This window comes from Hemitrygon akajei, chromosome 22 (genome assembly GCF_048418815.1).
Source record: "Hemitrygon akajei chromosome 22, sHemAka1.3, whole genome shotgun sequence".
Taxonomy (NCBI): Eukaryota; Metazoa; Chordata; class Chondrichthyes; order Myliobatiformes; family Dasyatidae; genus Hemitrygon; species Hemitrygon akajei.
In genome coordinates, this window is record NC_133145.1 from 2758834 (window position 1) to 2786709 (window position 27876).

The window sequence follows — 27876 nt, forward strand, 5'->3', positions numbered from 1 at the left end:
TCCAGACGCCACGACCCTCTCTCCAGACCTCCGGACGTTCTGTCCAGTCGCCCCGACCCTCTCTCCAGACCTCCGGACGTTCGGTCCAGACGCCCCGACCTGCTCTCCAGACCTCCGGACGTTCTGTCCAGTCGCCCCGACCCGCTCTCCAGACCTCCGGACGTCCTGCCCAGACGCCCCGACCCGCTCTCCAGACCTCCGGACGTTCTGTCCAGATGCCACGACCCGCGCTCCAGACCTCCGGACGTTCTGTCCAGACGCCCCGACCCGCTCACCAGACCTCCGGACCTTCTGTCCAGACGCCACGAACAGCTCTCAGGACCTCCTGACGTCCTTTCCAGACGCCCCGACCCGCTCTCCAGACATACTGACGTCCTGTCCAGACGCCCCGACCCGCTCTCCAGACCTCCGGACGTTATGACCAGACGCCCCGACCCGCTCTCCAGACCTCCGGACTTTCTGTCCAGACGCCCCGACCAGCTCTCCAGACCTCCGGACGTTCTGTCCAGACGCCCCGACCCGCTCTCCAGACCTCCGGACGTTCTGTCCAGACGCCCCGACCCGCTCTCCAGACATCCGGACGTTCTGACCAGACGCCCCGACCCGCTCTCCAGACCTCCGGACGTTCTGTCCAGACGCCCCGACCCGCTCTCCAGACCTCCGGACGTTCTGTCCAGACGCCCCGACCCGCTCTCCAGACATCCGGACGTTCTGACCAGACGCCCCGACCCGCTCTCCAGACCTCCGGACGTTCTGTCCAGACGCCCCGACCTGCTCTCCAGACCTCCTGACATCCTGTCCAGATGCCTCGACCCGCTCTCCGGACCTCCTGCCCAGACGCCCCGACCCACTCCCCAGACTTCCGGACGTACTGTCCAATACCCCCGACCCACTCCCCAGACCTCCGGATGTACTGTCCAATCCCCCCGACCCACTCCCCAGACCTCCGGATGTACTGTCCAATCCCCCCAACCCACTCCCCAGACCTCCGGATGAACTGTCCAATCCCCCCGACCCACACCCCAGACCTCCGGATGCACTGTCCAATCCCCCCCGACCCACTCCCCAGACCTCCGGATGTACTGTCCAATCCCCCCCGACCCACTCCCCAGACCTCCGGATGTACTGTCCAATCCCCCCGACCCACTCCCCAGACTTCCGGATGTACTGTCCAATCCCCCCCGACCCACTCCCCAGACCTCCTGATGTACTGTCCAATCCCCCCCCGACCCACTCCCCAGACCTCCGGATGTACTGTCCAATCCCCCCGACCCACTCCCCAGACCTCCGGATGTACTGTCCAATCCCCCCCGACCCACACCCCAGACCTCCTGATGTACTGTCCAATCCCCCCAACCCACTCCGCAGACCTCCCGACCCACTCCCCAAACCTCCGGATGTACTGTCCAATCCCCCCGACCTACTCCCCAGACCTCCGGACGTCCTGTCCAGACGCCTCGACCCGCTCTCCAGACCTCCGGACGTCCTGTCCAGATGCCTCGACCCGCTCTCCAGACCTCCTGACGTCCTGTCCAGACGCCTCGACCCGCACTCCAGACCTCCGGACGTTCTGTCCAGACACCCCGACCCGCTCTCCAGACCTCCGGACGTCCTGTCCAGACGCTTCGACCCGCTCTCCAGACATCCTGAAGTCCTGTCCAGACGCCTCGACCCGCACTCCAGACCTCCGGACGTCCTGTCCAGACGCCCCGACCCGCTCTCAGGACCTCCGGACGTTCTGTCCAATCCCCTCCCGACCCACTCCCCAGACCTCCGGATGTACTGTCCAATCCCCCCCCCGACCCACTCCCCAGACCTCCTGATGTACTGTCCAATCCCCCCCCCCGACCCACTCCCCAGACCTCCTGACGTCCTGTCCAGACGCCCCGACCTGCTCTCCAGACCTCCGGACGTCCTGTCCAGACGCCACGACCCGCTCTCAGGACCTCCGGACGTACTGTCCAGACGCCACGACCCGCTCTCAGGACCTCCTGACGTCCTGTACAGACGCCTCGACCCGCTCTCCAGAGGTCTGGACGTTCTGTCCAGACGCCCCGACCCGCTCTCCAGACCTCCGGACGTTCTGTCCAGACGCCCCGACCCGCTCTCCAGACCTCCGGACGTTCTGTCCAGTCACCCCGACCCGCTCTCCAGACCTCCGGACGTTCTGTCCAAACGACCCGACCTGCTCTCCAGACCTCCGGACGTTCTGTCCAGTCGCACCGACCCGCTCTCCAGACCTCCGGACGTTCTGTCCAGACGCCCCGACCCGCTCTCCAGACCTCCGGACGTTCTGTCCAGTCACCCCGACCCGCTCTCCAGACCTCCGGACGTTCTGTCCAAACGACCCGACCTGCTCTCCAGACCTCCGGACGTTCTGTCCAGTCGCACCGACCCGCTCTCCAGACCTCCGGACGTTCTGTCCAGACGCCCCGACACGCTCTCCAGACCTCCGGACGTTCTGTCCAGACGCCCCGACCCGCTCTCCGGACCTCCGGACGTTCTGACCAGACGCCCCGACCCGCTCTCCAGACCTCCGGACGTTCTGTCCAGACGCCCCGACCTGCTCTCCGGACCTCCGGACATTCTGCCCAGACGCCCCGACCCGCTCTCCGGACCTCCGGACGTTCTGTCCAGACGCTCCGACCTGCTCTCCAGACCTCCGGACATTCTGTCCAGTCGCCCCGACCCGCTCTCCAGACCTCCGGACGTTCTGTCCAGACGCCCCGACCCGCTCTCCAGACCTCCGGACCTTCTGTCCAGACGCCCCGACCTGCTCTCAGGTGCTCCTAACGTCCTATCCAGACGCCTCGTCCCGCGTTCCAGACCTCCGGACGTCCTTTCCAGACGCGCCGACCCGCTCTCCAGACCTCCCGACGTTTGTCCAGATGCCATGACCCTCTCTCCAGACATCCGGACGTTCTGTCCAAACGCCCCGACCCACTCTCAGGACCTCTTGACGTCCTGTCCAGACGCCCCGACCCGCTCTCCAGACATCCGGACATTCTGTCCAGACGCCCCGACCCGCTCTCCGGACCTCCGGACCTCCGGACGTTCTGTCCAGACGCCCCGACCCGCTCTCCGGACCTCCGGACGTTCTGACCAGACGACCCGACCCGCTCTCCGGACCTCCGGACGTTCTGCCCAGACGCCCCGACCCGCTCTCCGGACCTCCGGACGTTCTGCCCAGACGCCCCGACCCGCTCTCCGGACCTCCGGACGTTCTGTCCAGACGCCCCGACCCGCTCTCCTGATCTCCGGACGTTCTGTCCAGTCGCCCCGACCTGCTCTCCAGACCTCCGGACGTTCTGTCCAGTCGCCCCGACCTGCTCTCCAGACCTCCGGACGTTCTGTCCAGACGCCCCGACCCGCTCTCCAGATCTCCGGACGTTCTGTCCAGTCGCCCCGAACCGTTCTCCAGACCTCCGGACGTTCTGTCCAGGCTCCCCGACCCGCTCTCCAGACCTCCGGACGTTCTGTCCAGGCTCCCCGACCCGCTCTCCAGCCCTCCGGACGTTCTGTCCAGGCTCCCCGACCCGCTCTCCAGATCTCCGGACGTCCTTTCCAGACGCCCCGACCCGCTCTCCGGACCTCCGGACGTCCTTTCCAGACGCCCCGAACCGCTCTCCGAACCTCCGGACGTCCTGCCCAGACGCCCCGACCCGCTCTCCGGACCTCCTGCCCAGATGCGCCGACCCATTCTCAGGACCTCCGGACGTCCTGTCCAGACGCCACGACCCTCTCTCCAGACCTCCGGACGTTCTGTCCAGTCGCCCCGACCCTCTCTCCAGACCTCCGGACGTTCGGTCCAGACGCCCCGACCTGCTCTCCAGACCTCCGGACGTTCTGTCCAGTCGCCCCGACCCGCTCTCCAGACCTCCGGACGTTCTGTCCAGACGCCCCGACCCGCTCTCCAGACCTCCGGACCTTCTGTCCTGACGCCACGACCAGCTCTCAGGAGCTCCTGACGTCCTGTCCAGACGCCTCGACCCGCTCTCCAGAGGTCTGGACGTTCTGTCCAGACGCCCCGACCCGCTCTCCAGACCTCCGGACGTTCTGTCCAGACGCCCCGACCCGCTCTCCAGACCTCCGGACATTCTGTCCAGTCACCCCGACCCGCTCTCCAGACCTCCGGACGTTCTGTCCAAACGACCCGACCTGCTCTCCAGACCTCCGGACGTTCTGTCCAGTCGCACCGACCCGCTCTCCAGACCTCCGGACGTTCTGTCCAGACGCCCCGACCCGCTCTCCAGACCTCCGGACCTTCTGTCCAGACGCCCCGACCTGCTCTCAGGAGCTCCTAACGTCCTGCCCAGACGCCCCGACCCTCGCTCCAGACATCCGGACATCCTGTCCAGACGCCCCGACCCGCTCTCCAAACCTCCGGACGTCCTTTCCAGATGACCCGACACGCTCTCCAGACCTCCGGACGTTCTGTCCAGACGCCCCGACCCGCTCTCCGGACCTCCGGACGTTCTGACCAGACGCCCCGACCCGCTCTCCAGACCTCCGGACGTTCTGTCCAGACGCCCCGACCTGCTCTCCGGACCTCCGGACATTCTGCCCAGACGCCCCGACCCGCTCTCCGGACCTCCGGACGTTCTGTCCAGACGCTCCGACCTGCTCTCCAGACCTCCGGACATTCTGTCCAGTCGCCCCGACCCGCTCTCCAGACCTCCGGACGTTCTGTCCAGACGCCCCGACCCGCTCTCCAGACCTCCGGACCTTCTGTCCAGACGCCCCGACCTGCTCTCAGGTGCTCCTAACGTCCTATCCAGACGCCTCGTCCCGCGTTCCAGACCTCCGGACGTCCTTTCCAGACGCGCCGACCCGCTCTCCAGACCTCCCGACGTTTGTCCAGATGCCATGACCCTCTCTCCAGACATCCGGACGTTCTGTCCAAACGCCCCGACCCACTCTCAGGACCTCTTGACGTCCTGTCCAGACGCCCCGACCCGCTCTCCAGACCTCCGGACATTCTGTCCAGACGCCCCGACCCGCTCTCCGGACCTCCGGACCTCCGGACGTTCTGTCCAGACGCCCCGACCCACTCTCCGGACCTCCGGACGTTCTGACCAGACGACCCGACCCGCTCTCCGGACCTCCGGACGTTCTGCCCAGACGCCCCGACCCGCTCTCCGGACCTCCGGACGTTCTGCCCAGACGCCCCGACCCGCTCTCCGGACCTCCGGACGTTCTGTCCAGACGCCCCGACCCGCTCTCCTGATCTCCGGACGTTCTGTCCAGTCGCCCCGACCTGCTCTCCAGACCTCCGGACGTTCTGTCCAGTCGCCCCGACCCGCTCTCCAGACCTCCGGACGTTCTGTCCAGACGCCCCGACCCGCTCTCCAGATCTCCGGACGTTCTGTCCAGTCGCCCCGACCCGTTCTCCAGACCTCCGGACGTTCTGTCCAGGCTCCCCGACCCGCTCTCCAGACCTCCGGACGTTCTGTCCAGGCTCCCCGACCCGCTCTCCAGCCCTCCGGACGTTCTGTCCAGGCTCCCCGACCCGCTCTCCAGATCTCCGGACGTCCTTTCCAGACGCCCCGACCCGCTCTCCGGACCTCCGGACGTCCTTTCCAGACGCCCCGAACCGCTCTCCGAACCTCCGGACGTCCTGCCCAGACGCCCCGACCCGCTCTCCGGACCTCCTGCCCAGACGCGCCGACCCATTCTCAGGACCTCCGGACGTCCTGTCCAGACGCCACGACCCTCTCTCCAGACCTCCGGACGTTCTGTCCAGTCGCCCCGACCCTCTCTCCAGACCTCCGGACGTTCGGTCCAGACGCCCCGACCTGCTCTCCAGACCTCCGGACGTTCTGTCCAGTCGCCCCGACCCGCTCTCCAGACCTCCGGACGTTCTGTCCAGACGCCCCGACCCGCTCTCCAGACCTCCGGACCTTCTGTCCTGACGCCACGACCAGCTCTCAGGAGCTCCTGATGTCCACTCCAGACGCCCCGACCCTCGCTCCAGACATCCTGACGTCCTGCCCAGACGCCCCGACCCGCTCTCCAGACCTCCGGACGTTCTGTCCAGATGCCCCGACCCGCGCTCCAGACCTCCGGACGTTCTGTCCAGACGCCCCGACCCGCTCTCCAGACCTCCAGACCTTCTGTCCAGACGCCACGACCAGCTCTCAGGACCTCCTGACGTCCTTTCCAGACGCCCCGACCCGCTCTCCAGACATACTGACGTTCTGTCCAGACGCCCCGACCCTCTCTCCAGACCTCCGGACGTTATGACCAGACGCCCCGACCCGCTCTCCAGACCTCCGGACGTTCTGTCCAGACGCCCAGACCAGCTCTCCAGACCTCCGGACGTTCTGTCCAGACGCCCCGACCCGCTCTCCAGACCTCCGGACGTTCTGTCCAGACGCCCCGACCCGCTCTCCAGACATCCGGACGTTCTGACCAGACGCCCCGACCCGCTCTCCAGACCTCCGGACGTTCTGTCCAGACGCCCCGACCCGCTCTCCAGACCTCCGGACGTTCTGTCCAGACGCCCCGACCCGCTCTCCAGACATCCGGACGTTCTGACCAGACGCCCCGACCCGCTCTCCAGACCTCCGGACGTTCTGTCCAGACGCCCCGACCTGCTCTCCAGACCTCCTGACGTCCTGTCCAGACGCCCCGACCCGCTCTCCGGACCTCCTGCCCAGACGCCCCGACCCGCTCTCCAGACCTCCGGACCTTCTGTCCAGACGCCCCGACCTGCTCTCAGGTTCTCCTAACGTCCTATCCAGACGCCTCGTCCCGCTCCCCAGACCTCCGGACGTTTTGTCCAGAAGCGCCGACCCGCTCTCCAGACCTCCGGACGTCCTGTCCAGATGCCATGACCCTCTCTCCAGACCTCCGGACGTTCTGTCCAGACGCCCCGACCCGCTCTCCGGACCTCCGGACGTTCTGACCAGACGCCCCGACCCGCTCTCCGGACCTCCGGACGTTCTGCCCAGACGCCCCGACCCGCTCTCTGGACCTCCGGACGTTCTGTCCAGACGCCCCGACACGCTCTCCTGATCACCGGACGTTCTGTCCAGTCGCCCCGACCTGCTCTCCAGACCTCCGGACGTTCTGTCCAGACGCCCCGACCCGCTCTCCAGATCTCCGGACGTTCTGTCCAGACGCCCAGACCTGCTCTCCAGACCTCCTGACGTTTTGTCAGGCACCCCGACCCGCTCTCCAGACCTCCGGACGTTCTGTCCAGATGCCCCGACCCGCTCTCCAGACCTCCGTACGTTCTGTCCAGACGCTCCGACCCGCTCTCCAGACACCCTGACCCTCGCTCCAGACCTCCGGACGTCCTGTCCAGACGCCCTGACCCGCTCTCCAGACCTCCGGGCGTTCTGTCCAGACGCCCCGACCTGCTCTCAGGAGCTCCTAACGTCCTGCCCAGACGCCCCGACCCGCTCTCCAGACATCCGGATGTCCTGTCCAGACGCCTTGACCTGCTCTCAGGAGCTCCTAACGTCCTGCCCAGACGCCCCGACCAGCTCTCCAGACATCCGGACGTCCTGTCCAGACGCCCCGACCCGCTCCCAGGACCTCCTGACGTCCTGTCCAGATGCCCCGACCCGCTCTCCAGACCTCCGGACGTCCTTTCCAGACGCCCCGACACGCTCTCCAGACCTCCGGACGTTCTGTCCAGACGCCCTGACCCGCTCTCCAGACCTCCGGACGTTATGACCAGACGCCCCGACCCGCTCTCCAGACCTCCGGACGTTCTGTCCAGATGCCCCGACCCGCGCTCCAGACCTCCGGACGTTCTGTCCAGACACCCCGACCCGCTCTCCAGACCTCCGGATGTTCTGTCCAGACGCCCCGACCCACTCTCCAGACCTCCGGACGTTCTGTCCAGACGCCCCGACCCGCTCTCCAGACCTCCGGACGTTCTGATCAGACGCTTCGACCCTCTTTCCAGAACTCCGGACGTTCTGTCCAGACGCCTCGACCCGCTCTCCAGACCTCCGGACGTTCTGTTCAGACGCTCCGACGCGCTCTCCAGACACCCCGACCCTCGCTCTAGACCTCCGGACGTCCTGTCCAGACGCCCCGACCCGCTCTCCAGATCTCCGGACGTTCTGACCAGACGCCCCGACCCTCTCTCCAGACCTCCGGATGTTCTGTTCAGACGCCCCGACCCGCTCTCCAGACCTCCGGACGTTCTGTCCAGTCGCCCCGACCTGCTCTCCAGACCTCCGGACGTTCTGTCCAGACGCCCCGACCCGCTCTCCAGATCTCCGGACGTTCTGTCCAGTCGCCCCGACCCGCTCTCCAGACCTCCGGACGTTCTGTCCAGGCTCCCCGACCCGCTCTCCAGACCTCCGGACGTTCTGTCCAGGCTCCCCGACCCGCTCTCCAGCCCTCCGGACGTTCTGTCCAGGCTCCCCGACCCGCTCTCCAGATCTCCGGACGTCCTTTCCAGACGCCCCGACCCGCTCTCCGGACCTCCGGAATTCCTTTCCAGACGCCCCGAACCGCTCTCCGGACCTCCGGACGTCCTGCCCAGACGCCCCGACCCGCTCTCCGGACCTCCTGCCCAGACACCCCGACCCGCTCTCAGGACCTCCGGACGTCCTGTCCAGACGCCACGACCCGCTCTCAGGACCTCCTGACGTCCTGTCCAGACGCCTCGACCCGCGCTCCAGACGTCTGGACGTTCTGTCCAGACGCCCCGACTCGCTCTCCAGACCTCCGGACGTTCTTTCCAGACGCCCCGACCCGCTCTCCAGACCTCCGGACGTTCTGTCCAGTCGCCCCGACCCGCTCTCCAGACCTCCGGACGTTCTGTCCAGACGCCCCGACCCGCTCTCCAGACCTCCGGACGTTCTGTCCAGGCTCCCCGACCCGCTCTCCAGCCCTCTGGACGTTCTGTCCAGACGCCCTGACCCGCTCTCCTGATCTCCAGACGTTCTGTCCAGTCTGCCCGACCTGCTCTCCAGACCTCCGGACGTTCTGTCCAGGCTCCCCGACCCGCTCTCCGGACCTCCGGACGTCCTGCCCAGACGCCCCGACCCGCTCTCCGGACCTCCTGCCCAGACGCCCCGACCCGCTCTCAGGACCTCCGGACGTCCTGTCCAGACGCCACGACCAGCTCTCAGGACCTCCTGACGTCCTGTCCAGACGCCTCGACCCGCTCTCCAGACCTCTGGACGTTCTGTCCAGACGCCCCGACCCGCTCTCCAGACCTCTGGACGTTCTGTCCAGACGCCCTGACCCTCTCTCCAGACATCCGGACGTCCTTTCCAGACGCCCCGACCCGCTCTCCAGACCTACGGACGTTCTGTCCAGACGCGCCGACCCGCTCTCCAGACCTCCGGACGTCCTGTCCAGATGCCATGACCCTCTCTCCAGACATCCGGACGTTCTGTCCAAACGCCCCGACCCACTCTCAGGACTTCTTGACGTCCTGTCCAGACGCCCCGACCCGCTCTCCGGACCTCCTGCCCAGACGCCCCGACCCGCTCTCCAGACCTCCGGACCTTCTGTCCAGACGCCCCGACCTGCTCTCAGGTGCTCCTAACGTCCTATCCAGACGCCTCGTCCCGCTCTCCAGACCTCCGGACGTTTTGTCCAGACGCGCCGACCCGCTCTCCAGACCTCCGGACGTCCTGTCCAGATGCCATGACCTTCTCTCCAGACCTCCGGACGTTCTGTCCAGACGCCCCGACCCGCTCTCCGGACCTCCGGACGTTCTGACCAGACGCCCCGACCCGCTCTCCGGACCTCCGGACGTTCTGCCCAGACGCCCCGACCCGCTCTCTGGACCTCCGGACGTTCTGTCCAGACGCCCCGACACGCTCTCCTGATCACCGGACGTTCTGTCCAGTCGCCCCGACCTGCTCTCCAGACCTCCGGACGTTCTGTCCAGACGCCCCGACCCGCTCTCCAGATCTCCGGACGTTCTGTCCAGACGCCCCGACCTGCTCTCCAGACCTCCTGACGTTCTGTCCAGGCACCCCGACCCGCTCTCCAGACCTCCGGACGTTCTGTCCAGATGCCCCGACCCGCTCTCCAGACCTCCGTACGTTCTGTCCAGACGCTCCGACCCGCTCTCCAGACACCCGACCCTCGCTCCAGACCTCCGGACGTCCTGTCCAGACGCCCTGACCCGCTCTCCAGACCTCTGGGCGTTCTGTCCAGACACCCCGACCTGCTCTCAGGAGCTCCTAACGTCCTGCCCAGACGCCCCGACCCGCTCTCCAGACATCCGGACGTCCTGTCCAGACGCCTTGACCTGCTCTCAGGAGCTCCTAACGTCCTGCCCAGATGCCCCGACCCGCTCTCCAGACCTCCGGACGTCCTTTCCAGACGCCCCGACACGCTCTCCAGACCTCCGGACGTTCTGTCCAGACGCCCTGACCCGCTCTCCAGACCTCCGGACGTTATGACCAGACGCCCCGACCCGCTCTCCAGACCTCCGGACGTTCTGCCCAGACACCCCGACCCGCTCTCAGGACCTCCGGACGTCCTGTCCAGACGCCACGACCCGCTCTCAGGACCTCCTGACGTCCTGTCCAGACGCCTCGACCCGCGCTCCAGACGTCTGGACGTTCTGTCCAGACGCCCCGACCCGCTCTCCAGACCTCCGGACGTTCTGACCAGACGCTTCGAACCTCTTTCCAGAACTCCGGACGTTCTGTCCAGACGCCTCGACCCGCTCTCCAGACCTCCGGACGTTCTGTTCAGACGCTCCGACGCGCTCTCCAGACACCCCGACCCTCGCTCTAGACCTCCGGACGTCCTGTCCAGACGCCCCGACCCGCTCTCCAGATCTCCGGACGTTCTGACCAGACGCCCCGACCCTCTCTCCAGACCTCCGGATGTTCTGTTCAGACGCCCCGACCCTCGCTCCAGACATCCGGACATCCTGTCCAGACGCCCCGACCCGCTCTCCAAACCTCCGGACGTCCTTTCCAGATGCCCCGACACGCTCTCCAGACCTCCGGACGTTCTGTCCAGACGCCCCGACCCGCTCTCCGGACCTCCGGACGTTCTGACCAGACGCCCCGACCCGCTCTCCAGACCTCCGGACGTTCTGTCCAGACGCCCCGACCTGCTCTCCGGACCTCCGGACATTCTGCCCAGACGCCCCGACCCGCTCTCCGGACCTCCGGACGTTCTGTCCAGACGCTCCGACCTGCTCTCCAGACCTCCGGACATTCTGTCCAGTCGCCCCGACCCGCTCTCCAGACCTCCGGACGTTCTGTCCAGACGCCCCGACCCGCTCTCCAGACCTCCGGACCTTCTGTCCAGACGCCCCGACCTGCTCTCAGGTGCTCCTAACGTCCTATCCAGACGCCTCGTCCCGCGTTCCAGACCTCCGGACGTCCTTTCCAGACGCGCCGACCCGCTCTCCAGACCTCCCGACGTTTGTCCAGATGCCATGACCCTCTCTCCAGACATCCGGACGTTCTGTCCAAACGCCCCGACCCACTCTCAGGACCTCTTGACGTCCTGTCCAGACGCCCCGACCCGCTCTCCAGACCTCCGGACATTCTGTCCAGACGCCCCGACCCGCTCTCCGGACCTCCGGACCTCCGGACGTTCTGTCCAGACGCCCCGACCCGCTCTCCGGACCTCCGGACGTTCTGACCAGACGACCCGACCCGCTCTCCGGACCTCCGGACGTTCTGCCCAGACGCCCCGACCCGCTCTCCGGACCTCCGGACGTTCTGCCCAGACGCCCCGACCCGCTCTCCGGACCTCCGGACGTTCTGTCCAGACGCCCCGACCCGCTCTCCTGATCTCCGGACGTTCTGTCCAGTCGCCCCGACCTGCTCTCCAGACCTCCGGACGTTCTGTCCAGTCGCCCCGACCCGCTCTCCAGACCTCCGGACGTTCTGTCCAGGCTCCCCGACCCGCTCTCCAGACCTCCGGACGTTCTGTCCAGGCTCCCCGACCCGCTCTCCAGCCCTCCGGACGTTCTGTCCAGGCTCCCCGACCCGCTCTCCAGATCTCCGGACGTCCTTTCCAGACGCCCCGACCCGCTCTCCGGACCTCCGGACGTCCTTTCCAGACGCCCCGAACCGCTCTCCGAACCTCCGGACGTCCTGCCCAGACGCCCCGACCCGCTCTCCGGACCTCCTGCCCAGACGCGCCGACCCATTCTCAGGACCTCCGGACGTCCTGTCCAGACGCCACGACCCTCTCTCCAGACCTCCGGACGTTCTGTCCAGTCGCCCCGACCCTCTCTCCAGACCTCCGGACGTTCGGTCCAGACGCCCCGACCTGCTCTCCAGACCTCCGGACGTTCTGTCCAGTCGCCCCGACCCGCTCTCCAGACCTCCGGACGTTCTGTCCAGACGCCCCGACCCGCTCTCCAGACCTCCGGACCTTCTGTCCTGACGCCACGACCAGCTCTCAGGAGCTCCTGATGTCCACTCCAGACGCCCCGACCCTCGCTCCAGACATCCTGACGTCCTGCCCAGACGCCCCGACCCGCTCTCCAGACCTCCGGACGTTCTGTCCAGATGCCCCGACCCGCGCTCCAGACCTCCGGACGTTCTGTCCAGACGCCCCGACCCGCTCTCCAGACCTCCAGACCTTCTGTCCAGACGCCACGACCAGCTCTCAGGACCTCCTGACGTCCTTTCCAGACGCCCCGACCCGCTCTCCAGACATACTGACGTTCTGTCCAGACGCCCCGACCCGCTCTCCAGACCTCCGGACGTTATGACCAGACGCCCCGACCCGCTCTCCAGACCTCCGGACGTTCTGTCCAGACGCCCAGACCAGCTCTCCAGACCTCCGGACGTTCTGTCCAGACGCCCCGACCCGCTCTCCAGACCTCCGGACGTTCTGTCCAGACGCCCCGACCCGCTCTCCAGACATCCGGACGTTCTGACCAGACGCCCCGACCCGCTCTCCAGACCTCCGGACGTTCTGTCCAGACGCCCCGACCCGCTCTCCAGACCTCCGGACGTTCTGTCCAGACGCCCCGACCCGCTCTCCAGACATCCGGACGTTCTGACCAGACGCCCCGACCCGCTCTCCAGACCTCCGGACGTTCTGTCCAGACGCCCCGACCTGCTCTCCAGACCTCCTGACGTCCTGTCCAGACGCCCCGACCCGCTCTCCGGACCTCCTGCCCAGACGCCCCGACCCGCTCTCCAGACCTCCGGACCTTCTGTCCAGACGCCCCGACCTGCTCTCAGGTTCTCCTAACGTCCTATCCAGACGCCTCGTCCCGCTCCCCAGACCTCCGGACGTTTTGTCCAGAAGCGCCGACCCGCTCTCCAGACCTCCGGACGTCCTGTCCAGATGCCATGACCCTCTCTCCAGACCTCCGGACGTTCTGTCCAGACGCCCCGACCCGCTCTCCGGACCTCCGGACGTTCTGACCAGACGCCCCGACCCGCTCTCCGGACCTCCGGACGTTCTGCCCAGACGCCCCGACCCGCTCTCTGGACCTCCGGACGTTCTGTCCAGACGCCCCGACACGCTCTCCTGATCACCGGACGTTCTGTCCAGTCGCCCCGACCTGCTCTCCAGACCTCCGGACGTTCTGTCCAGACGCCCCGACCCGCTCTCCAGATCTCCGGACGTTCTGTCCAGACGCCCAGACCTGCTCTCCAGACCTCCTGACGTTCTGTCCAGGCACCCCGACCCGCTCTCCAGACCTCCGGACGTTCTGTCCAGATGCCCCGACCCGCTCTCCAGACCTCCGTACGTTCTGTCCAGACGCTCCGACCCGCTCTCCAGACACCCTGATCCTCGCTCCAGACCTCCGGACGTCCTGTCCAGACGCCCTGACCCGCTCTCCAGACCTCCGGGCGTTCTGTCCAGACGCCCCGACCTGCTCTCAGGAGCTCCTAACGTCCTGCCCAGACGCCCCGACCCGCTCTCCAGACATCCGGATGTCCTGTCCAGACGCCTTGACCTGCTCTCAGGAGCTCCTAACGTCCTGCCCAGACGCCCCGACCCGCTCTCCAGACATCCGGACGTCCTGTCCAGACGCCCCGACCCGCTCCCAGGACCTCCTGACGTCCTGTCCAGATGCCCCGACCCGCTCTCCAGACCTCCGGACGTCCTTTCCAGACGCCCCGACACGCTCTCCAGACCTCCGGACGTTCTGTCCAGACGCCCTGACCCGCTCTCCAGACCTCCGGACGTTATGACCAGACGCCCCGACCCGCTCTCCAGACCTCCGGACGTTCTGTCCAGATGCCCCGACCCGCGCTCCAGACCTCCGGACGTTCTGTCCAGACACCCCGACCCGCTCTCCAGACCTCCGGATGTTCTGTCCAGACGCCCCGACCCACTCTCCAGACCTCCGGACGTTCTGTCCAGACGCCCCGACCCGCTCTCCAGACCTCCGGACGTTCTGATCAGACGCTTCGACCCTCTTTCCAGAACTCCGGACGTTCTGTCCAGACGCCTCGACCCGCTCTCCAGACCTCCGGACGTTCTGTTCAGACGCTCCGACGCGCTCTCCAGACACCCCGACCCTCGCTCTAGACCTCCGGACGTCCTGTCCAGACGCCCCGACCCGCTCTCCAGATCTCCGGACGTTCTGACCAGACGCCCCGACCCTCTCTCCAGACCTCCGGATGTTCTGTTCAGACGCCCCGACCCGCTCTCCAGACCTCCGGACGTTCTGTCCAGTCGCCCCGACCTGCTCTCCAGACCTCCGGACGTTCTGTCCAGACGCCCCGACCCGCTCTCCAGATCTCCGGACGTTCTGTCCAGTCGCCCCGACCCGCTCTCCAGACCTCCGGACGTTCTGTCCAGGCTCCCCGACCCGCTCTCCAGACCTCCGGACGTTCTGTCCAGGCTCCCCGACCCGCTCTCCAGCCCTCCGGACGTTCTGTCCAGGCTCCCCGACCCGCTCTCCAGATCTCCGGACGTCCTTTCCAGACGCCCCGACCCGCTCTCCGGACCTCCGGAATTCCTTTCCAGACGCCCCGAACCGCTCTCCGGACCTCCGGACGTCCTGCCCAGACGCCCCGACCCGCTCTCCGGACCTCCTGCCCAGACACCCCGACCCGCTCTCAGGACCTCCGGACTTCCTGTCCAGACGCCACGACCCGCTCTCAGGACCTCCTGACGTCCTGTCCAGACGCCTCGACCCGCGCTCCAGACGTCTGGACGTTCTGTCCAGACGCCCCGACTCGCTCTCCAGACCTCCGGACGTTCTTTCCAGACGCCCCGACCCGCTCTCCAGACCTCCGGACGTTCTGTCCAGTCGCCCCGACCCGCTCTCCAGACCTCCGGACGTTCTGTCCAGACGCCCCGACCCGCTCTCCAGACCTCCGGACGTTCTGTCCAGGCTCCCCGACCCGCTCTCCAGCCCTCTGGACGTTCTGTCCAGACGCCCTGACCCGCTCTCCTGATCTCCAGACGTTCTGTCCAGTCTGCCCGACCTGCTCTCCAGACCTCCGGACGTTCTGTCCAGGCTCCCCGACCCGCTCTCCAGCCCTCCGGACGTCCTGTCCAGACGCCCCAACCTGCTCTCAGGAGCTCCTAACGTCCTGCCCAGACGCCCCGACCCTCGCTCCAGACGTCCGGACGTCCTGTCCAGACGCCCCGACCCGCTCTCAGGACCTCCTGACGTCCTGTCCAGACGCCCCGACCCGCTCTCCGGACCTCCGGACGTCCTTTCCAGACGCCCCGACCCGCTCTCCAGACCTCCGGACGTCCTGCAAAGACGCCCCGACCCGCTCTCCGGACCTCCGGACGTCCTGCCCAGACGCCCCGACCCGCTCTCCGGACCTCCTGCTCAGACGCCCCGACCCGCTCTCAGGACCTCCGGACGTCCTGTCCAGACGCCACGACCAGCTCTCAGGACCTCCTGACGTCCTGTCAAAACGCCTCGACCCGCTCTCCAGACCTCTGGACGTTCTGTCCAGACGCCCCGACCCGCTCTCCAGACCTCTGGACGTTCTGTCCAGACGCCCTGACCCTCTCTCCAGACATCCGGACGTCCTTTCCAGACGCCCCGACCCGCTCTCCAGACACCCTGACCCTCGCTCCAGACCTCCGGACGTCCTGTCCAGACGCCCTGACCCGCTCTCCAGACCTCCGGGCGTTCTGTCCAGACGCCCCGACCTGCTCTCAGGAGCTCCTAACGTCCTGCCCAGACGCCCCGACCCGCTCTCCAGACATCCGGATGTCCTGTCCAGACGCCTTGACCTGCTCTCAGGAGCTCCTAACGTCCTGCCCAGACGCCCCGACCCGCTCTCCAGACATCCGGACGTCCTGTCCAGACGCCCCGACCCGCTCCCAGGACCTCCTGACGTCCTGTCCAGATGCCCCGACCCGCTCTCCAGACCTCCGGACGTCCTTTCCAGACGCCCCGACACGCTCTCCAGACCTCCGGACGTTCTGTCCAGACGCCCTGACCCGCTCTCCAGACCTCCGGACGTTATGACCAGACGCCCCGACCCGCTCTCCAGACCTCCGGACGTTCTGTCCAGATGCCCCGACCCGCGCTCCAGACCTCCGGACGTTCTGTCCAGACACCCCGACCCGCTCTCCAGACCTCCGGATGTTCTGTCCAGACGCCCCGACCCACTCTCCAGACCTCCGGACGTTCTGTCCAGACGCCCCGACCCGCTCTCCAGACCTCCGGACGTTCTGATCAGACGCTTCGACCCTCTTTCCAGAACTCCGGACGTTCTGTCCAGACGCCTCGACCCGCTCTCCAGACCTCCGGACGTTCTGTTCAGACGCTCCGACGCGCTCTCCAGACACCCCGACCCTCGCTCTAGACCTCCGGACGTCCTGTCCAGACGCCCCGACCCGCTCTCCAGATCTCCGGACGTTCTGACCAGACGCCCCGACCCTCTCTCCAGACCTCCGGATGTTCTGTTCAGACGCCCCGACCCGCTCTCCAGACCTCCGGACGTTCTGTCCAGTCGCCCCGACCTGCTCTCCAGACCTCCGGACGTTCTGTCCAGACGCCCCGACCCGCTCTCCAGATCTCCGGACGTTCTGTCCAGTCGCCCCGACCCGCTCTCCAGACCTCCGGACGTTCTGTCCAGGCTCCCCGACCCGCTCTCCAGACCTCCGGACGTTCTGTCCAGGCTCCCCGACCCGCTCTCCAGCCCTCCGGACGTTCTGTCCAGGCTCCCCGACCCGCTCTCCAGATCTCCGGACGTCCTTTCCAGACGCCCCGACCCGCTCTCCGGACCTCCGGAATTCCTTTCCAGACGCCCCGAACCGCTCTCCGGACCTCCGGACGTCCTGCCCAGACGCCCCGACCCGCTCTCCGGACCTCCTGCCCAGACACCCCGACCCGCTCTCAGGACCTCCGGACGTCCTGTCCAGACGCCACGACCCGCTCTCAGGACCTCCTGACGTCCTGTCCAGACGCCTCGACCCGCGCTCCAGACGTCTGGACGTTCTGTCCAGACGCCCCGACTCGCTCTCCAGACCTCCGGACGTTCTTTCCAGACGCCCCGACCCGCTCTCCAGACCTCCGGACGTTCTGTCCAGTCGCCCCGACCCGCTCTCCAGACCTCCGGACGTTCTGTCCAGACGCCCCGACCCGCTCTCCAGACCTCCGGACGTTCTGTCCAGGCTCCCCGACCCGCTCTCCAGCCCTCTGGACGTTCTGTCCAGACGCCCTGACCCGCTCTCCTGATCTCCAGACGTTCTGTCCAGTCTGCCCGACCTGCTCTCCAGACCTCCGGACGTTCTGTCCAGGCTCCCCGACCCGCTCTCCAGCCCTCCGGACGTCCTGTCCAGACGCCCCAACCTGCTCTCAGGAGCTCCTAACGTCCTGCCCAGACGCCCCGACCCTCGCTCCAGACGTCCGGACGTCCTGTCCAGACGCCCCGACCCGCTCTCAGGACCTCCTGACGTCCTGTCCAGACGCCCCGACCCGCTCTCCGGACCTCCGGACGTCCTTTCCAGACGCCCCGACCCGCTCTCCAGACCTCCGGACGTCCTGCAAAGACGCCCCGACCTGCTCTCCGGACCTCCGGACGTCCTGCCCAGACGCCCCGACCCGCTCTCCGGACCTCCTGCCCAGACGCCCCGACCCGCTCTCAGGACCTCCGGACGTCCTGTCCAGACGCCACGACCAGCTCTCAGGACCTCCTGACGTCCTGTCAAAACGCCTCGACCCGCTCTCCAGACCTCTGGACGTTCTGTCCAGACGCCCCGACCCGCTCTCCAGACCTCTGGACGTTCTGTCCAGACGCCCTGACCCTCTCTCCAGACATCCGGACGTCCTTTCCAGACGCCCCGACCCGCTCTCCAGACCTACGGACGTTCTGTCCAGACGCGCCGACCCGCTCTCCAGACCTCCGGACGTCCTGTCCAGATGCCATGACCCTCTCTCCAGACATCCGGACGTTCTGTCCAAACGCCCCGACCCACTCTCAGGACTTCTTGACGTCCTGTCCAGACGCCCCGACCCGCTCTCCAGACATCCGGACGTCCTTTCCAGACGCCCCGACCCGCTCTCCGGACCTCCTGCCCAGACGCCCCGACCCGCTCTCCAGACCTCCGGACCTTCTGTCCAGACGCCCCGACCTGCTCTCAGGTGCTCCTAACGTCCTATCCAGACGCCTCGTCCCGCTCTCCAGACCTCCGGACGTTTTGTCCAGACGCGCCGACCCGCTCTCCAGACCTCCGGACGTCCTGTCCAGATGCCATGACCCTCTCTCCAGACCTCCGGACGTTCTGTCCAGACGCCCCGACCCGCTCTCCGGACCTCCGGACGTTCTGACCAGACGCCCCGACCCGCTCTCCGGACCTCCGGACGTTCTGCCCAGACGCCCCGACCCGCTCTCTGGACCTCCGGACGTTCTGTCCAGACGCCCCGACACGCTCTCCTGATCACCGGACGTTCTGTCCAGTCGCCCCGACCTGCTCTCCAGACCTCCGGACGTTCTGTCCAGACGCCCCGACCCGCTCTCCAGATCTCCGGACGTTCTGTCCAGACGCCCCGACCTGCTCTCCAGACCTCCTGACGTTCTGTCCAGGCACCCCGACCCGCTCTCCAGACCTCCGGACGTTCTGTCCAGATGCCCCGACCCGCTCTCCAGACCTCCGTACGTTCTGTCCAGACGCTCCGACCCGCTCTCCAGACACCCGACCCTCGCTCCAGACCTCCGGACGTCCTGTCCAGACGCCCTGACCCGCTCTCCAGACCTCTGGGCGTTCTGTCCAGACACCCCGACCTGCTCTCAGGAGCTCCTAACGTCCTGCCCAGACGCCCCGACCCGCTCTCCAGACATCCGGACGTCCTGTCCAGACGCCTTGACCTGCTCTCAGGAGCTCCTAACGTCCTGCCCAGATGCCCCGACCCGCTCTCCAGACCTCCGGACGTCCTTTCCAGACGCCCCGACACGCTCTCCAGACCTCCGGACGTTCTGTCCAGACGCCCTGACCCGCTCTCCAGACCTCCGGACGTTATGACCAGACGCCCCGACCCGCTCTCCAGACCTCCGGACGTTCTGCCCAGACACCCCGACCCGCTCTCAGGACCTCCGGACGTCCTGTCCAGACGCCACGACCCGCTCTCAGGACCTCCTGACGTCCTGTCCAGACGCCTCGACCCGCGCTCCAGACGTCTGGACGTTCTGTCCAGACGCCCCGACCCGCTCTCCAGACCTCCGGACGTTCTGACCAGACGCTTCGAACCTCTTTCCAGAACTCCGGACGTTCTGTCCAGACGCCTCGACCCGCTCTCCAGACCTCCGGACGTTCTGTTCAGACGCTCCGACGCGCTCTCCAGACACCCCGACCCTCGCTCTAGACCTCCGGACGTCCTGTCCAGACGCCCCGACCCGCTCTCCAGATCTCCGGACGTTCTGACCAGACGCCCCGACCCTCTCTCCAGACCTCCGGATGTTCTGTTCAGACGCCCCGACCCGCTCTCCAGATCTCCGGACGTTCTGTCCAGTCGCCCCGACCTGCTCTCCAGACCTCCGGACGTTCTGTCCAGACGCCCCGACCCGCTCTCCAGATCTCCGGACGTTCTGTCCAGTCGCCCCGACCCGCTCTCCAGACCTCCGGACGTTCTGTCCAGGCTCCCCGACCCGCTCTCCAGATCTCCGGACGTCCTTTCCAGACGCCCCGACCCGCTCTCCGGACCTCCGGAATTCCTTTCCAGACGCCCCGAACCGCTCTCCGGACCTCCGGACGTCCTGCCCAGACGCCCCGACCCGCTCTCCGGACCTCCTGCCCAGACACCCCGACCCGCTCTCAGGACCTCCGGACGTCCTGTCCAGACGCCACGACCCGCTCTCAGGACCTCCTGACGTCCTGTCCAGACGCCTCGACCCGCGCTCCAGACGTCTGGACGTTCTGTCCAGACGCCCCGACTCGCTCTCCAGACCTCCGGACGTTCTGTCCAGACGCCCCGACCCGCTCTCCAGACCTCCGGACGTTCTGTCCAGTCGCCCCGACCCGCTCTCCAGACCTCCGGACGTTCTGTCCAGACGCCCCGACCCGCTCTCCAGACCTCCGGACGTTCTGTCCAGGCTCCCCGACCCGCTCTCCAGCCCTCTGGACGTTCTGTCCAGACGCCCTGACCCGCTCTCCTGATCTCCAGACGTTCTGTCCAGTCGCCCCGACCTGCTCTCCAGACCTCCGGACGTTCTGTCCAGGCTCCCCGACCCGCTCTCCAGCCCTCCGGACGTCCTGTCCAGACGCCCCAACCTGCTCTCAGGAGCTCCTAACGTCCTGCCCAGACGCCCCGACCCTCGCTCCAGACGTCCGGACGTCCTGTCCAGACGCCCCGACCCGCTCTCAGGACCTCCTTACGTCCTGTCCAGACGCCCCGACCCGCTCTCCGGACCTCCGGACGTCCTTTCCAGACGCCCCGACCCGCTCTCCAGACCTCCGGACGTCCTGCAAAGACGCCCCGACCCGCTCTCCGGACCTCCGGACGTCCTGCCCAGACGCCCCGACCCGCTCTCCGGACCTCCTGCCCAGACGCCCCGACCCGCTCTCAGGACCTCCGGACGTCCTGTCCAGACGCCACGACCAGCTCTCAGGACCTCCTGACGTCCTGTCAAAACTCCTCGACCCGCTCTCCAGACCTCTGGACGTTCTGTCCAGACGCCCCGACCCGCTCTCCAGACCTCTGGACGTTCTGTCCAGACGCCCTGACCCGCTCTCCAGACATCCGGACGTCCTTTCCAGACGCCCCGACCCGCTCTCCAGACCTCCGGACGTTCTGTCCAGACGCGCCGACCCGCTCTCCAGACCTCCGGACGTCCTGTCCAGATGCCATGACCCTCTCTCCAGACATCCGGACGTTCTGTCCAAACGCCCCGACCCACTCTCAGGACTTCTTGACGTCCTGTCCAGACGCCCCGACCCGCTCTCCAGACCTCCGGACGTTCTGTCCAGACGCCCCGACACGCTCTCCGGACCTCCGGACGTTCTGTCCAGACGCCCTGACCCGCTCTCCGGACCTCCGGACGTTCTGACCAGACGCCCCGACCCGCTCTCCTGATCTCCGGACGTTCTGTCCAGTCGCCCCGACCTGCTCTCCAGACCTCCGGACGTTCTGTCCAGACGCCCCTACCTGCTCTCAGTAGCTCCTAACGTCCTGCCCAGATGCCCCGACCCTCGCTCCAGACGTCCGGACGTCCTGTCCAGATGCCCCGACCCGCTCTCAGGACCTCCTGACGTCCTGTCCAGACGCCCCGACCCTCTCTCCAGACCTCCGGACGTCCTGCCCAGACGCCCCGACCCGCTCTCCGGACCTCAGGACGTCCTGCCCAGAAGCCCCGACCCGCTCTCCGGACCTCCTGCCCAGACGACCCGACCCGCTCTCAGGACCTCCTGACGTCCTTTCCAGACGCCCCGACCCGCTCTCCAGACCTCCTGACGTTCTGTCCAGACGCCCCGACCCGCTCTCCAGACCTCTGTACGTTATGACCAGACGCCCCGACGCGCTCTGCAGACCTCCGGACGTTCTGTCCAGACGCCCAGACCCGCTCTCCAGACCTCCGGACGTTCTGTCCAGACGACCCGACCAGCTCTCCAGACCTCCGGACGTTCTGTACAGACGCCCGGACCCGCTGTCCAGACCTCCGGACGTTCTGTCCAGACGCCCCGACCCGCTCTCCAGACATCCGGACGTTCTGACCAGACGCCCCGACCCGCTCTCCAGACCTCCGGACGTTCTGTCCAGACGCCCCGACCCGCTCTCCAGACCTCCGGACGTTCTGTCCAGACGCCCCGACCCGCTCTCCGGACCTCCGGACGTTCTGTCCAGACGCCCCGACCCGCTCTCCAGATCTCCGGACGTTCTGTCCAGATGCCCCGACCCGCTCTCCAGACCTCCGGACGTTCTGTCCAGACGCCCAGACCCGCTCTCCAGACCTCCGGACGTTCTGTCCAGACGCCCCTACCTGCTCTCAGTAGCTCCTAACGTCCTGCCCAGACGCCCCGACCCTCGCTCCAGACGTCCGGACGTCCTGTCCAGATGCCCCAACCCGCTCTCAGGACCTCCTGACGTCCTGTCCAGACGCCCCGACCCGCGCTCCAGACCTCCGGACGTTCTGTCCAGACGCCCCGACCCGCTCTCCAGATCTCCGGACGTTCTGACCAGACGGTTCGACCCTCTTTCCAGACCATCGGACGTTCTGTCCAGACGCCTCGACCCGCTCTCCAGACCTCCGGACGTTCTGTTCAGACGCTCCGACCCGCTCTCCAGACACCCCGACCCTCGCTCTAGACCTCCGGACGTCCTGTCCAGACGCCCCGACCCGCTCTCCAGATCTCCGGACGTTCTGACCAGACGCCCCGACCCTCTCTCCAGACCTCCGGATGTTCTGTTCAGACGCCCCGACCCGCTCTCCAGACCTCCGGACGTTCTGTCCAGGCTCCCCGACCCTCTCTCCAGACCTCCGGACGTTCTGTTCAGACGCCCCGACCCTCTCTCCAGACCTCCGGACGTCCTGTCCAGACGCCCCGACCCGCTCTCCAGACCTCCGGACGTCCTGTCCAGACGCCCCGACCCGCTCTCCAGACCTCCTGACGTTCTGTCCAGATGCCCCGACCCGCTCTCCAGACCTCCTGACGTTCTGTCCAGATGCCCCGACCCGCTCTCCAGATCTCCGGATGTCCTGTCCAGTCGCCTCGACCTGCTCTCCAGACCTCCTGACGTTCTGTCCAGGCTCCCCGACCCGCTCTCCAGATCTCCGGATGTCCTGTCCAGACGCCTCGACCCGCTCTCCAGACCTCCGGACGTTCTGTTCAGACGCTCCGACCCGCTCTCCAGACACCCCGACCCTCGCTCTAGACCTCCGGACGTCCTGTCCAGACGCCCCGACCCGCTCTCCAGATCTCCGGACGTTCTGACCAGACGCCCCGACCCTCTCTCCAGACCTCCGGATGTTCTGTTCAGACGCCCCGACCCGCTCTCCAGACCTCCGGACGTTCTGTCCAGGCTCCCCGACCCTCTCTCCAGACCTCCGGACGTTCTGTTCAGACGCCCCGACCCTCTCTCCAGACCTCCGGACGTCCTGTCCAGACGCCCCGACCCGCTCTCCAGACCTCCGGACGTCCTGTCCAGACGCCCCGACCCGCTCTCCAGACCTCCTGACGTTCTGTCCAGATGCCCCGACCCGCTCTCCAGACCTCCTGACGTTCTGTCCAGATGCCCCGACCCGCTCTCCAGATCTCCGGATGTCCTGTCCAGTCGCCTCGACCTGCTCTCCAGACCTCCTGACGTTCTGTCCAGGCTCCCCGACCCGCTCTCCAGACCTCCGGACGTTCTGTCCAGGCTCCCCGACCCGCTCTCCAGACCTCCGGACGTTCTGTCCAGACGCCCCGACCCTCTCTCCAGACCTCCGGACGTTCTGTCCAGACGCCCCGACCCGCTCTCCAGACCTCCTGACGTTCTGTCCAGACGCCCCGACCCGCTCTCCAGACCTCCTGACGTTCTGTCCAGGCTCCCCGACCCGCTCTCCAGACCTCCTGACGTTCTGTCCAGATGCCCCGACCCGCTCTCCAGACCGCCTGACGTTCTGTCCAGATGCCCCGACCCGCTCTCCAGACCTCCGGACGTCCTGTCCAGATGCCCCGACCCGCTCTCCAGACCTCCTGACGTTCTGTCCAGGCTCCCCGACCCGCTCTCCAGACCTCCGGACGTTCTGTCCAGACGCCCCGACCCGCTCTCCAGACTTCCTGACGTTCTGTCCAGGCTCCCCGACCCGCTCTCCAGACCTCCGGACGTTCTGTCCAGACGCCCCGACCCGCTCTCCAGACTTCCTGACGTTCTGTCCAGGCTCCCCGACCCGCTCTCCAGACCTCCTGACGTTCTGTCCAGGCTCCCTGACCCGCTCTCCAGACCTCCGGACGTTCTGTCCAGACGCCCCGACTCGCTCTCCAGACCACCGGACGTCCTGTCCAGACGCCCCGACCCGCTCTCCAGACCTCCTGACGTTCTTTCCAGGCTCCCCGACCCGCTCTCCAGACCTCCTGTCCAGGCTCCCCGACCCGCTCTCCAGACCTCCGGACGTTCTGTCCAGTCGCCCCGACCCGCTCTCCAGACCTCCTGACGTTCTGTCCAGGCTCCCCGACCCGCTCTCCAGACCTCCTGACGTTCTGTCCAGATGCCCCGACCCGCTCTCCAGACCTCCTGACGTTCTGTCCAGACGCCCCGACCCGCTCTCCAGACCACCGGATGATCTGTCCAGACGCCTCGACCCGCTCCCCGGACCTCCTGATGTTCTGTCCTGGCTCCCCGACCCGCTCTCCAGATCTCCGGACGTTCTGTCCATGCGCCCCGACCCGCTCTCCAGACCTCCTGACGTTCTGTCCAGACGCCCCAACCCGCTCTCCAGACCTCCGGACGTCCTGTCCAGACGCCCCGACCCGCTCTCCAGACCTCCTGACGTTCTTTCCAGGCTCCCCGACCCGCTCTCCAGACCTCCTGTCCAGGCTCCCCGACCCGCTCTCCAGACCTCCGGACGTTCTGTCCAGTCGCCCCGACCCGCTCTCCAGACCTCCTGACGTTCTGTCCAGGCTCCCCGACCCGCTCTCCAGACCTCCTGACGTTCTGTCCAGATGCCCCGACCCGCTCTCCAGACCTCCTGACGTTCTGTCCAGACGCCCCGACCCGCTCTTCAGACCACCGGATGATCTGTCCAGACGCCTCGACCCGCTCCCCGGACCTCCTGATGTTCTGTCCTGGCTCCCCGACCCGCTCTCCAGATCTCCGGACGTTCTGTCCATGCGCCCCGACCCGCTCTCCAGACCTCCTGACGTTCTGTCCAGACGCCCCAACCCGCTCTCCAGACCTCCGGACGTCCTGTCCAGACGCCCCGACCCGCTCTCCAGACCTCCGGACGTTCTGTCCAGTCGCCCCGACCCGCTCTCCAGACCTCCTGACGTTCTGTCCAGGCTCCCCGACCCGCTCTCCAGACCTCCTGACGTTCTGGCCAGATGCCCCGACCCGCTCTCCAGACCTCCTGATGTTCTGTCCAGACGCCCCGACCCGCTCTCCAGACCACCGGATGTTCTGTCCAGACGCCTCGACCCGCTCCCCGGACCTCCTGATGTTCTGTCCAGGCTCCCCGACCTGCTCTCCAGACCTCCTGTCCAGACGCCCCGACCCGCTCTCCAGACCTCCGGACGTCCTGTCCAGATGCCCCGACCCGCTCTCCAGACCTCCGGACGTTCTGTCCAGACGCCCCGACCCGCTCTCCAGACCTCCTGACGTTCTGTCCAGGCTCCCCGACCTGCTCTCCAGACCTCCTGACGTCCTGTCCAGATGCCCCGACCCGCTCTCCAGACCTCCTGACGTTCTGTCCAGACGCCCCGACCCGCTCTCCAGACCTCCTGACGTTCTGTCCAGGCTCCCCGACCTGCTCTCCAGACCTCCTGACGTCCTGTCCAGACGTCCCGACCCCCTCTCCAGACCTCCTGATGTTCTGTCCAGACGCCCCGACCCGCTCTCAGGACCTCCTGACGTTCTGTCCTGACGCCCCGACCCGCTCTCCTGACCTCCGGACTTCCTGTCCAGACGCCCCGACCCGCTCTCCAGACCTCCGGACGTTCTGTCCAGGCTCCCCGACCCGCTCACCAGATCTCCGGACGTTCTGTCCAGGCTCCCCGACCCGCTCTCCAGATCTCCGGACGTTCTGTCCAGACGCCCCGACCCGCTCTCCAGACCTCCGGACGTCCTGTCCAGACGCCCCGACCCGCTCTCCAGACCTCCGGACGTCCTGTCCAGACGCCCCGACCCGCTCTCCAGACCTCCTGACGTTCTGTCCAGGCTCCCCGACCCGCTCTCCAGACCTCTGGACGTTCTGTCCAGACGCCCCGACCCGCTCTCCAGACCACCGGATGTTCTGTCCAGACGCCTCGACCCGCTCTCCGGACCTCCTGACGTTCTGTCCAGGCTCCCTGACCCGCACTCCAGACCTCCGGACGTTCTGTCCAGACGCCCCGACCCGCTCTCCAGATCTCCGGACGTCCTGTCGAGACGCCCCGACCCGCTCTCCAGACCTCCGGACGTTCTGTCCAGACGCCCCGACCCGCTCTCAGGACCTCCTGTCCAGACGCCCCGACCCACACCCACAATCGCGATCCTGACCCACAATCCAGACCCCCTATCGTAAACTCCAGACTCTGATCCCTGATCCAGACGCTGACCACCTGGAGAAAATGTTTCGACTTTAGTGACAACATTCCTGGATTTAACAGACAACTGAATCTTTGGAAAAATCATTTTGCAAAAGGAGTTGTTGAAATATTTGCACTGTTTGGGCTTGAGAGTGAGGCCGGGCATCAGAAGCTCGAGTCGAATTGAAAGCCTGTGGCGACCCACTTCCTAGCGCACTCGAACCGCTCACAATTAGCCAGCGCGCAGGTACGAAGGCCAGGTCCGCAACAAAGGGAAAAAGCCTGCGGGGGTTTGTGAGTACGTGTCCCTTAGAGCATCCGCGCCCGGGGAGGGCGGGATGAGGGAGGCTTTAAAGCAAGGCTGTGAAGTTCGAATTGCAGTTTACCGACTCCGTGTCGTTATTTTAGCGCTGCGTGTAGCAGACCGCTACAAGCCTACATTTATTATGGTTAACTGATGAGTTTCTAAACTGTATGAAAGGGAAATGAACTTCAAGAAAGATAGGACAAACTCAACTACCTGATTTTTTTTCAAGAAAGGTTGGCTAAAATTCCTTCTCTACTCAAAGGAGCATTCAGTATTATTTTTCGGATTATTACATCTGCAATTTACAGGTCACGCTGTATCTTTCGCGAGCTGTAGATACAGTAATTTTTACGCAGGGTTTCCCTGAGACCTGAAAATTATTTCAAGGGTTCCTCTGGGGCAAAACGATTGAGAAAGATGATTTAAACGAACAAGAATACTTAACCGAGCAATATACCTGAGAATGTTCAGATTATTTAAGGATTAAATACACAATGCCCTGTCTTCGCCCTCTCTGCAAGTCCTAGACCGACCTTGCCTGAGGTTGAGTAGTTTCCCACTCCCGCCATCGAGGAGCTGAAAGTTTGAGACGAGTTGGGAGACGCAAGTCCGGGCAGTGCGGCTCGGTCACGAGATCCGGCTGACTTGCTGAAGGGAACTGAACGAGGGCGCACTTTGGCAAGTGTTTTCCAGCGTAAACTCATCCCTCCGCCTCTCGTGGGTGGAGCCATCGACCCGTTGCCAGTCGGAGCTGCAGCTACGCTAAGTCTTCGGTTTGCCCCGGGACGGCTGGTGGGACATGGCGATGCTGAGGGGCTTCGGAGCACGGTACGGCGCGGGGGCCGGGGGCTGGAACTGGAGCCGGGGGTCCGCGCTCACTCCACGCCTCCGCGACGGCGACAGCAGCCGGATGAACAGGTGAGGGCTGCAGGGATAGGGGCTTTACAAGCAACGGTGGGAACCTCCGGATGACTTCCCGAGCCGTGGTAAAATCAGCACTGGATCGACAGGTTCGGGGGATAGGTATC

General features: G+C 66.4%; 5 protein-coding genes across 5 annotated transcripts in view; 1 reads left to right on the forward strand and 4 right to left on the reverse strand.

Moving 5' to 3' along the window:
- Nucleotides 1-1931: 1931 nt before the first annotated feature.
- Nucleotides 1932-5673, reverse strand: LOC140714914 (uncharacterized). Its single transcript, XM_073026581.1, has 4 exons — nucleotides 5510-5673; nucleotides 3537-3678; nucleotides 3327-3455; nucleotides 1932-2773 (listed from the first exon to the last, which is right to left on the reverse strand). The coding sequence occupies exons 1-4, from the start codon at nucleotides 5671-5673 to the stop codon at nucleotides 1982-1984; spliced, it is 1227 nt and encodes a 408-aa protein (XP_072882682.1). The 3' UTR covers nucleotides 1932-1981.
- A 3044-nt stretch (nucleotides 5674-8717) lies between these two features.
- LOC140714915 (uncharacterized) lies at nucleotides 8718-10866 on the reverse strand. Its single transcript, XM_073026583.1, has 2 exons — nucleotides 9472-10866; nucleotides 8718-8815 (listed from the first exon to the last, which is right to left on the reverse strand). The coding sequence occupies exon 1, from the start codon at nucleotides 10864-10866 to the stop codon at nucleotides 9517-9519; it is 1350 nt and encodes a 449-aa protein (XP_072882684.1). The 3' UTR covers nucleotides 8718-8815; nucleotides 9472-9516.
- Nucleotides 10844-16104, reverse strand: LOC140714916 (uncharacterized). The gene is made up of 4 exons (XM_073026584.1): nucleotides 16069-16104; nucleotides 13880-15042; nucleotides 12662-13026; nucleotides 10844-12325 (listed from the first exon to the last, which is right to left on the reverse strand). Exons 1-4 carry the CDS (start codon nucleotides 16102-16104, stop codon nucleotides 11280-11282), a joined length of 2610 nt encoding a protein of 869 aa, XP_072882685.1. The 3' UTR covers nucleotides 10844-11279.
- LOC140714917 (uncharacterized) lies at nucleotides 16082-27579 on the reverse strand. Its single transcript, XM_073026585.1, has 4 exons — nucleotides 27382-27579; nucleotides 22929-23435; nucleotides 17922-18496; nucleotides 16082-17215 (listed from the first exon to the last, which is right to left on the reverse strand). The coding sequence occupies exons 1-4, from the start codon at nucleotides 27577-27579 to the stop codon at nucleotides 16138-16140; spliced, it is 2358 nt and encodes a 785-aa protein (XP_072882686.1). The 3' UTR covers nucleotides 16082-16137.
- Nucleotides 27514-27876, forward strand: part of acsf2 (acyl-CoA synthetase family member 2) — a 527858-nt gene continuing 527495 nt past the window's right edge. Inside the window, 1 exon segment of the mRNA XM_073026612.1 lies at nucleotides 27514-27766. Coding sequence (XP_072882713.1) covers nucleotides 27648-27766 — 119 coding nt within the window. The 5' untranslated portion in view covers nucleotides 27514-27647.

Bases quoted from the DNA above. Each gene is read 5' to 3' on its own strand.
- LOC140714914 (XM_073026581.1), bottom strand. From the start codon at position 5,673: ATGGGTCGGCGCGTCTGGGCAGGAGGTCCGGAGAGCGGGTCGGGGCGT. The intron at 3,679-5,509 runs GTCGGGGAGCCT...GCATCTGGGCAG, and splicing joins TCCGGAGATCTGGAGAGCGG to GAGGTCCGGAGAGCGGGTCG. The intron at 3,456-3,536 runs GTCGGGGAGCCT...AGGTCTGGAGAG, and splicing joins TCCGGAGATCTGGAGAGCGG to CGGGTCGGGGAGCCTGGACA.
- LOC140714915 (XM_073026583.1), bottom strand. From the start codon at position 10,866: ATGTCCGGATGTCTGGAGCGAGGGTCGGGGCGTCTGAACAGAACATCC.
- LOC140714916 (XM_073026584.1), bottom strand. From the start codon at position 16,104: ATGTCTGGAGAGCGGGTCGGGGCGTCTGGGCAGGAC. The intron at 15,043-16,068 runs GTTAGGAGCTCC...ACAGGACGTCAG, and splicing joins TCGGGGCGTCTGGGCAGGAC to GAGGTCCTGAGAGCGGGTCG. The intron at 12,326-12,661 runs GTCTGGAGAGCG...GAAGGTCCGGAG, and splicing joins TCTGGTCATAACGTCCGGAG to GTCTGGAGAGCGGGTCGGGG.
- LOC140714917 (XM_073026585.1), bottom strand. From the start codon at position 27,579: ATGGCTCCACCCACGAGAGGCGGAGGGATGAGTTTACGCTGGAAAACA. The intron at 23,436-27,381 runs GTCGGTCTAGGA...GCGTCTGGACAG, and splicing joins ACTACTCAACCTCAGGCAAG to GACGTCCGGAGGTCTGGAGA. The intron at 17,216-17,921 runs GTCCGGAGAGCA...TCTGGGCAGGAG, and splicing joins TCTGGGCAGGACGTCCGGAG to GTCCGGAGAGCGGGTCGGGG.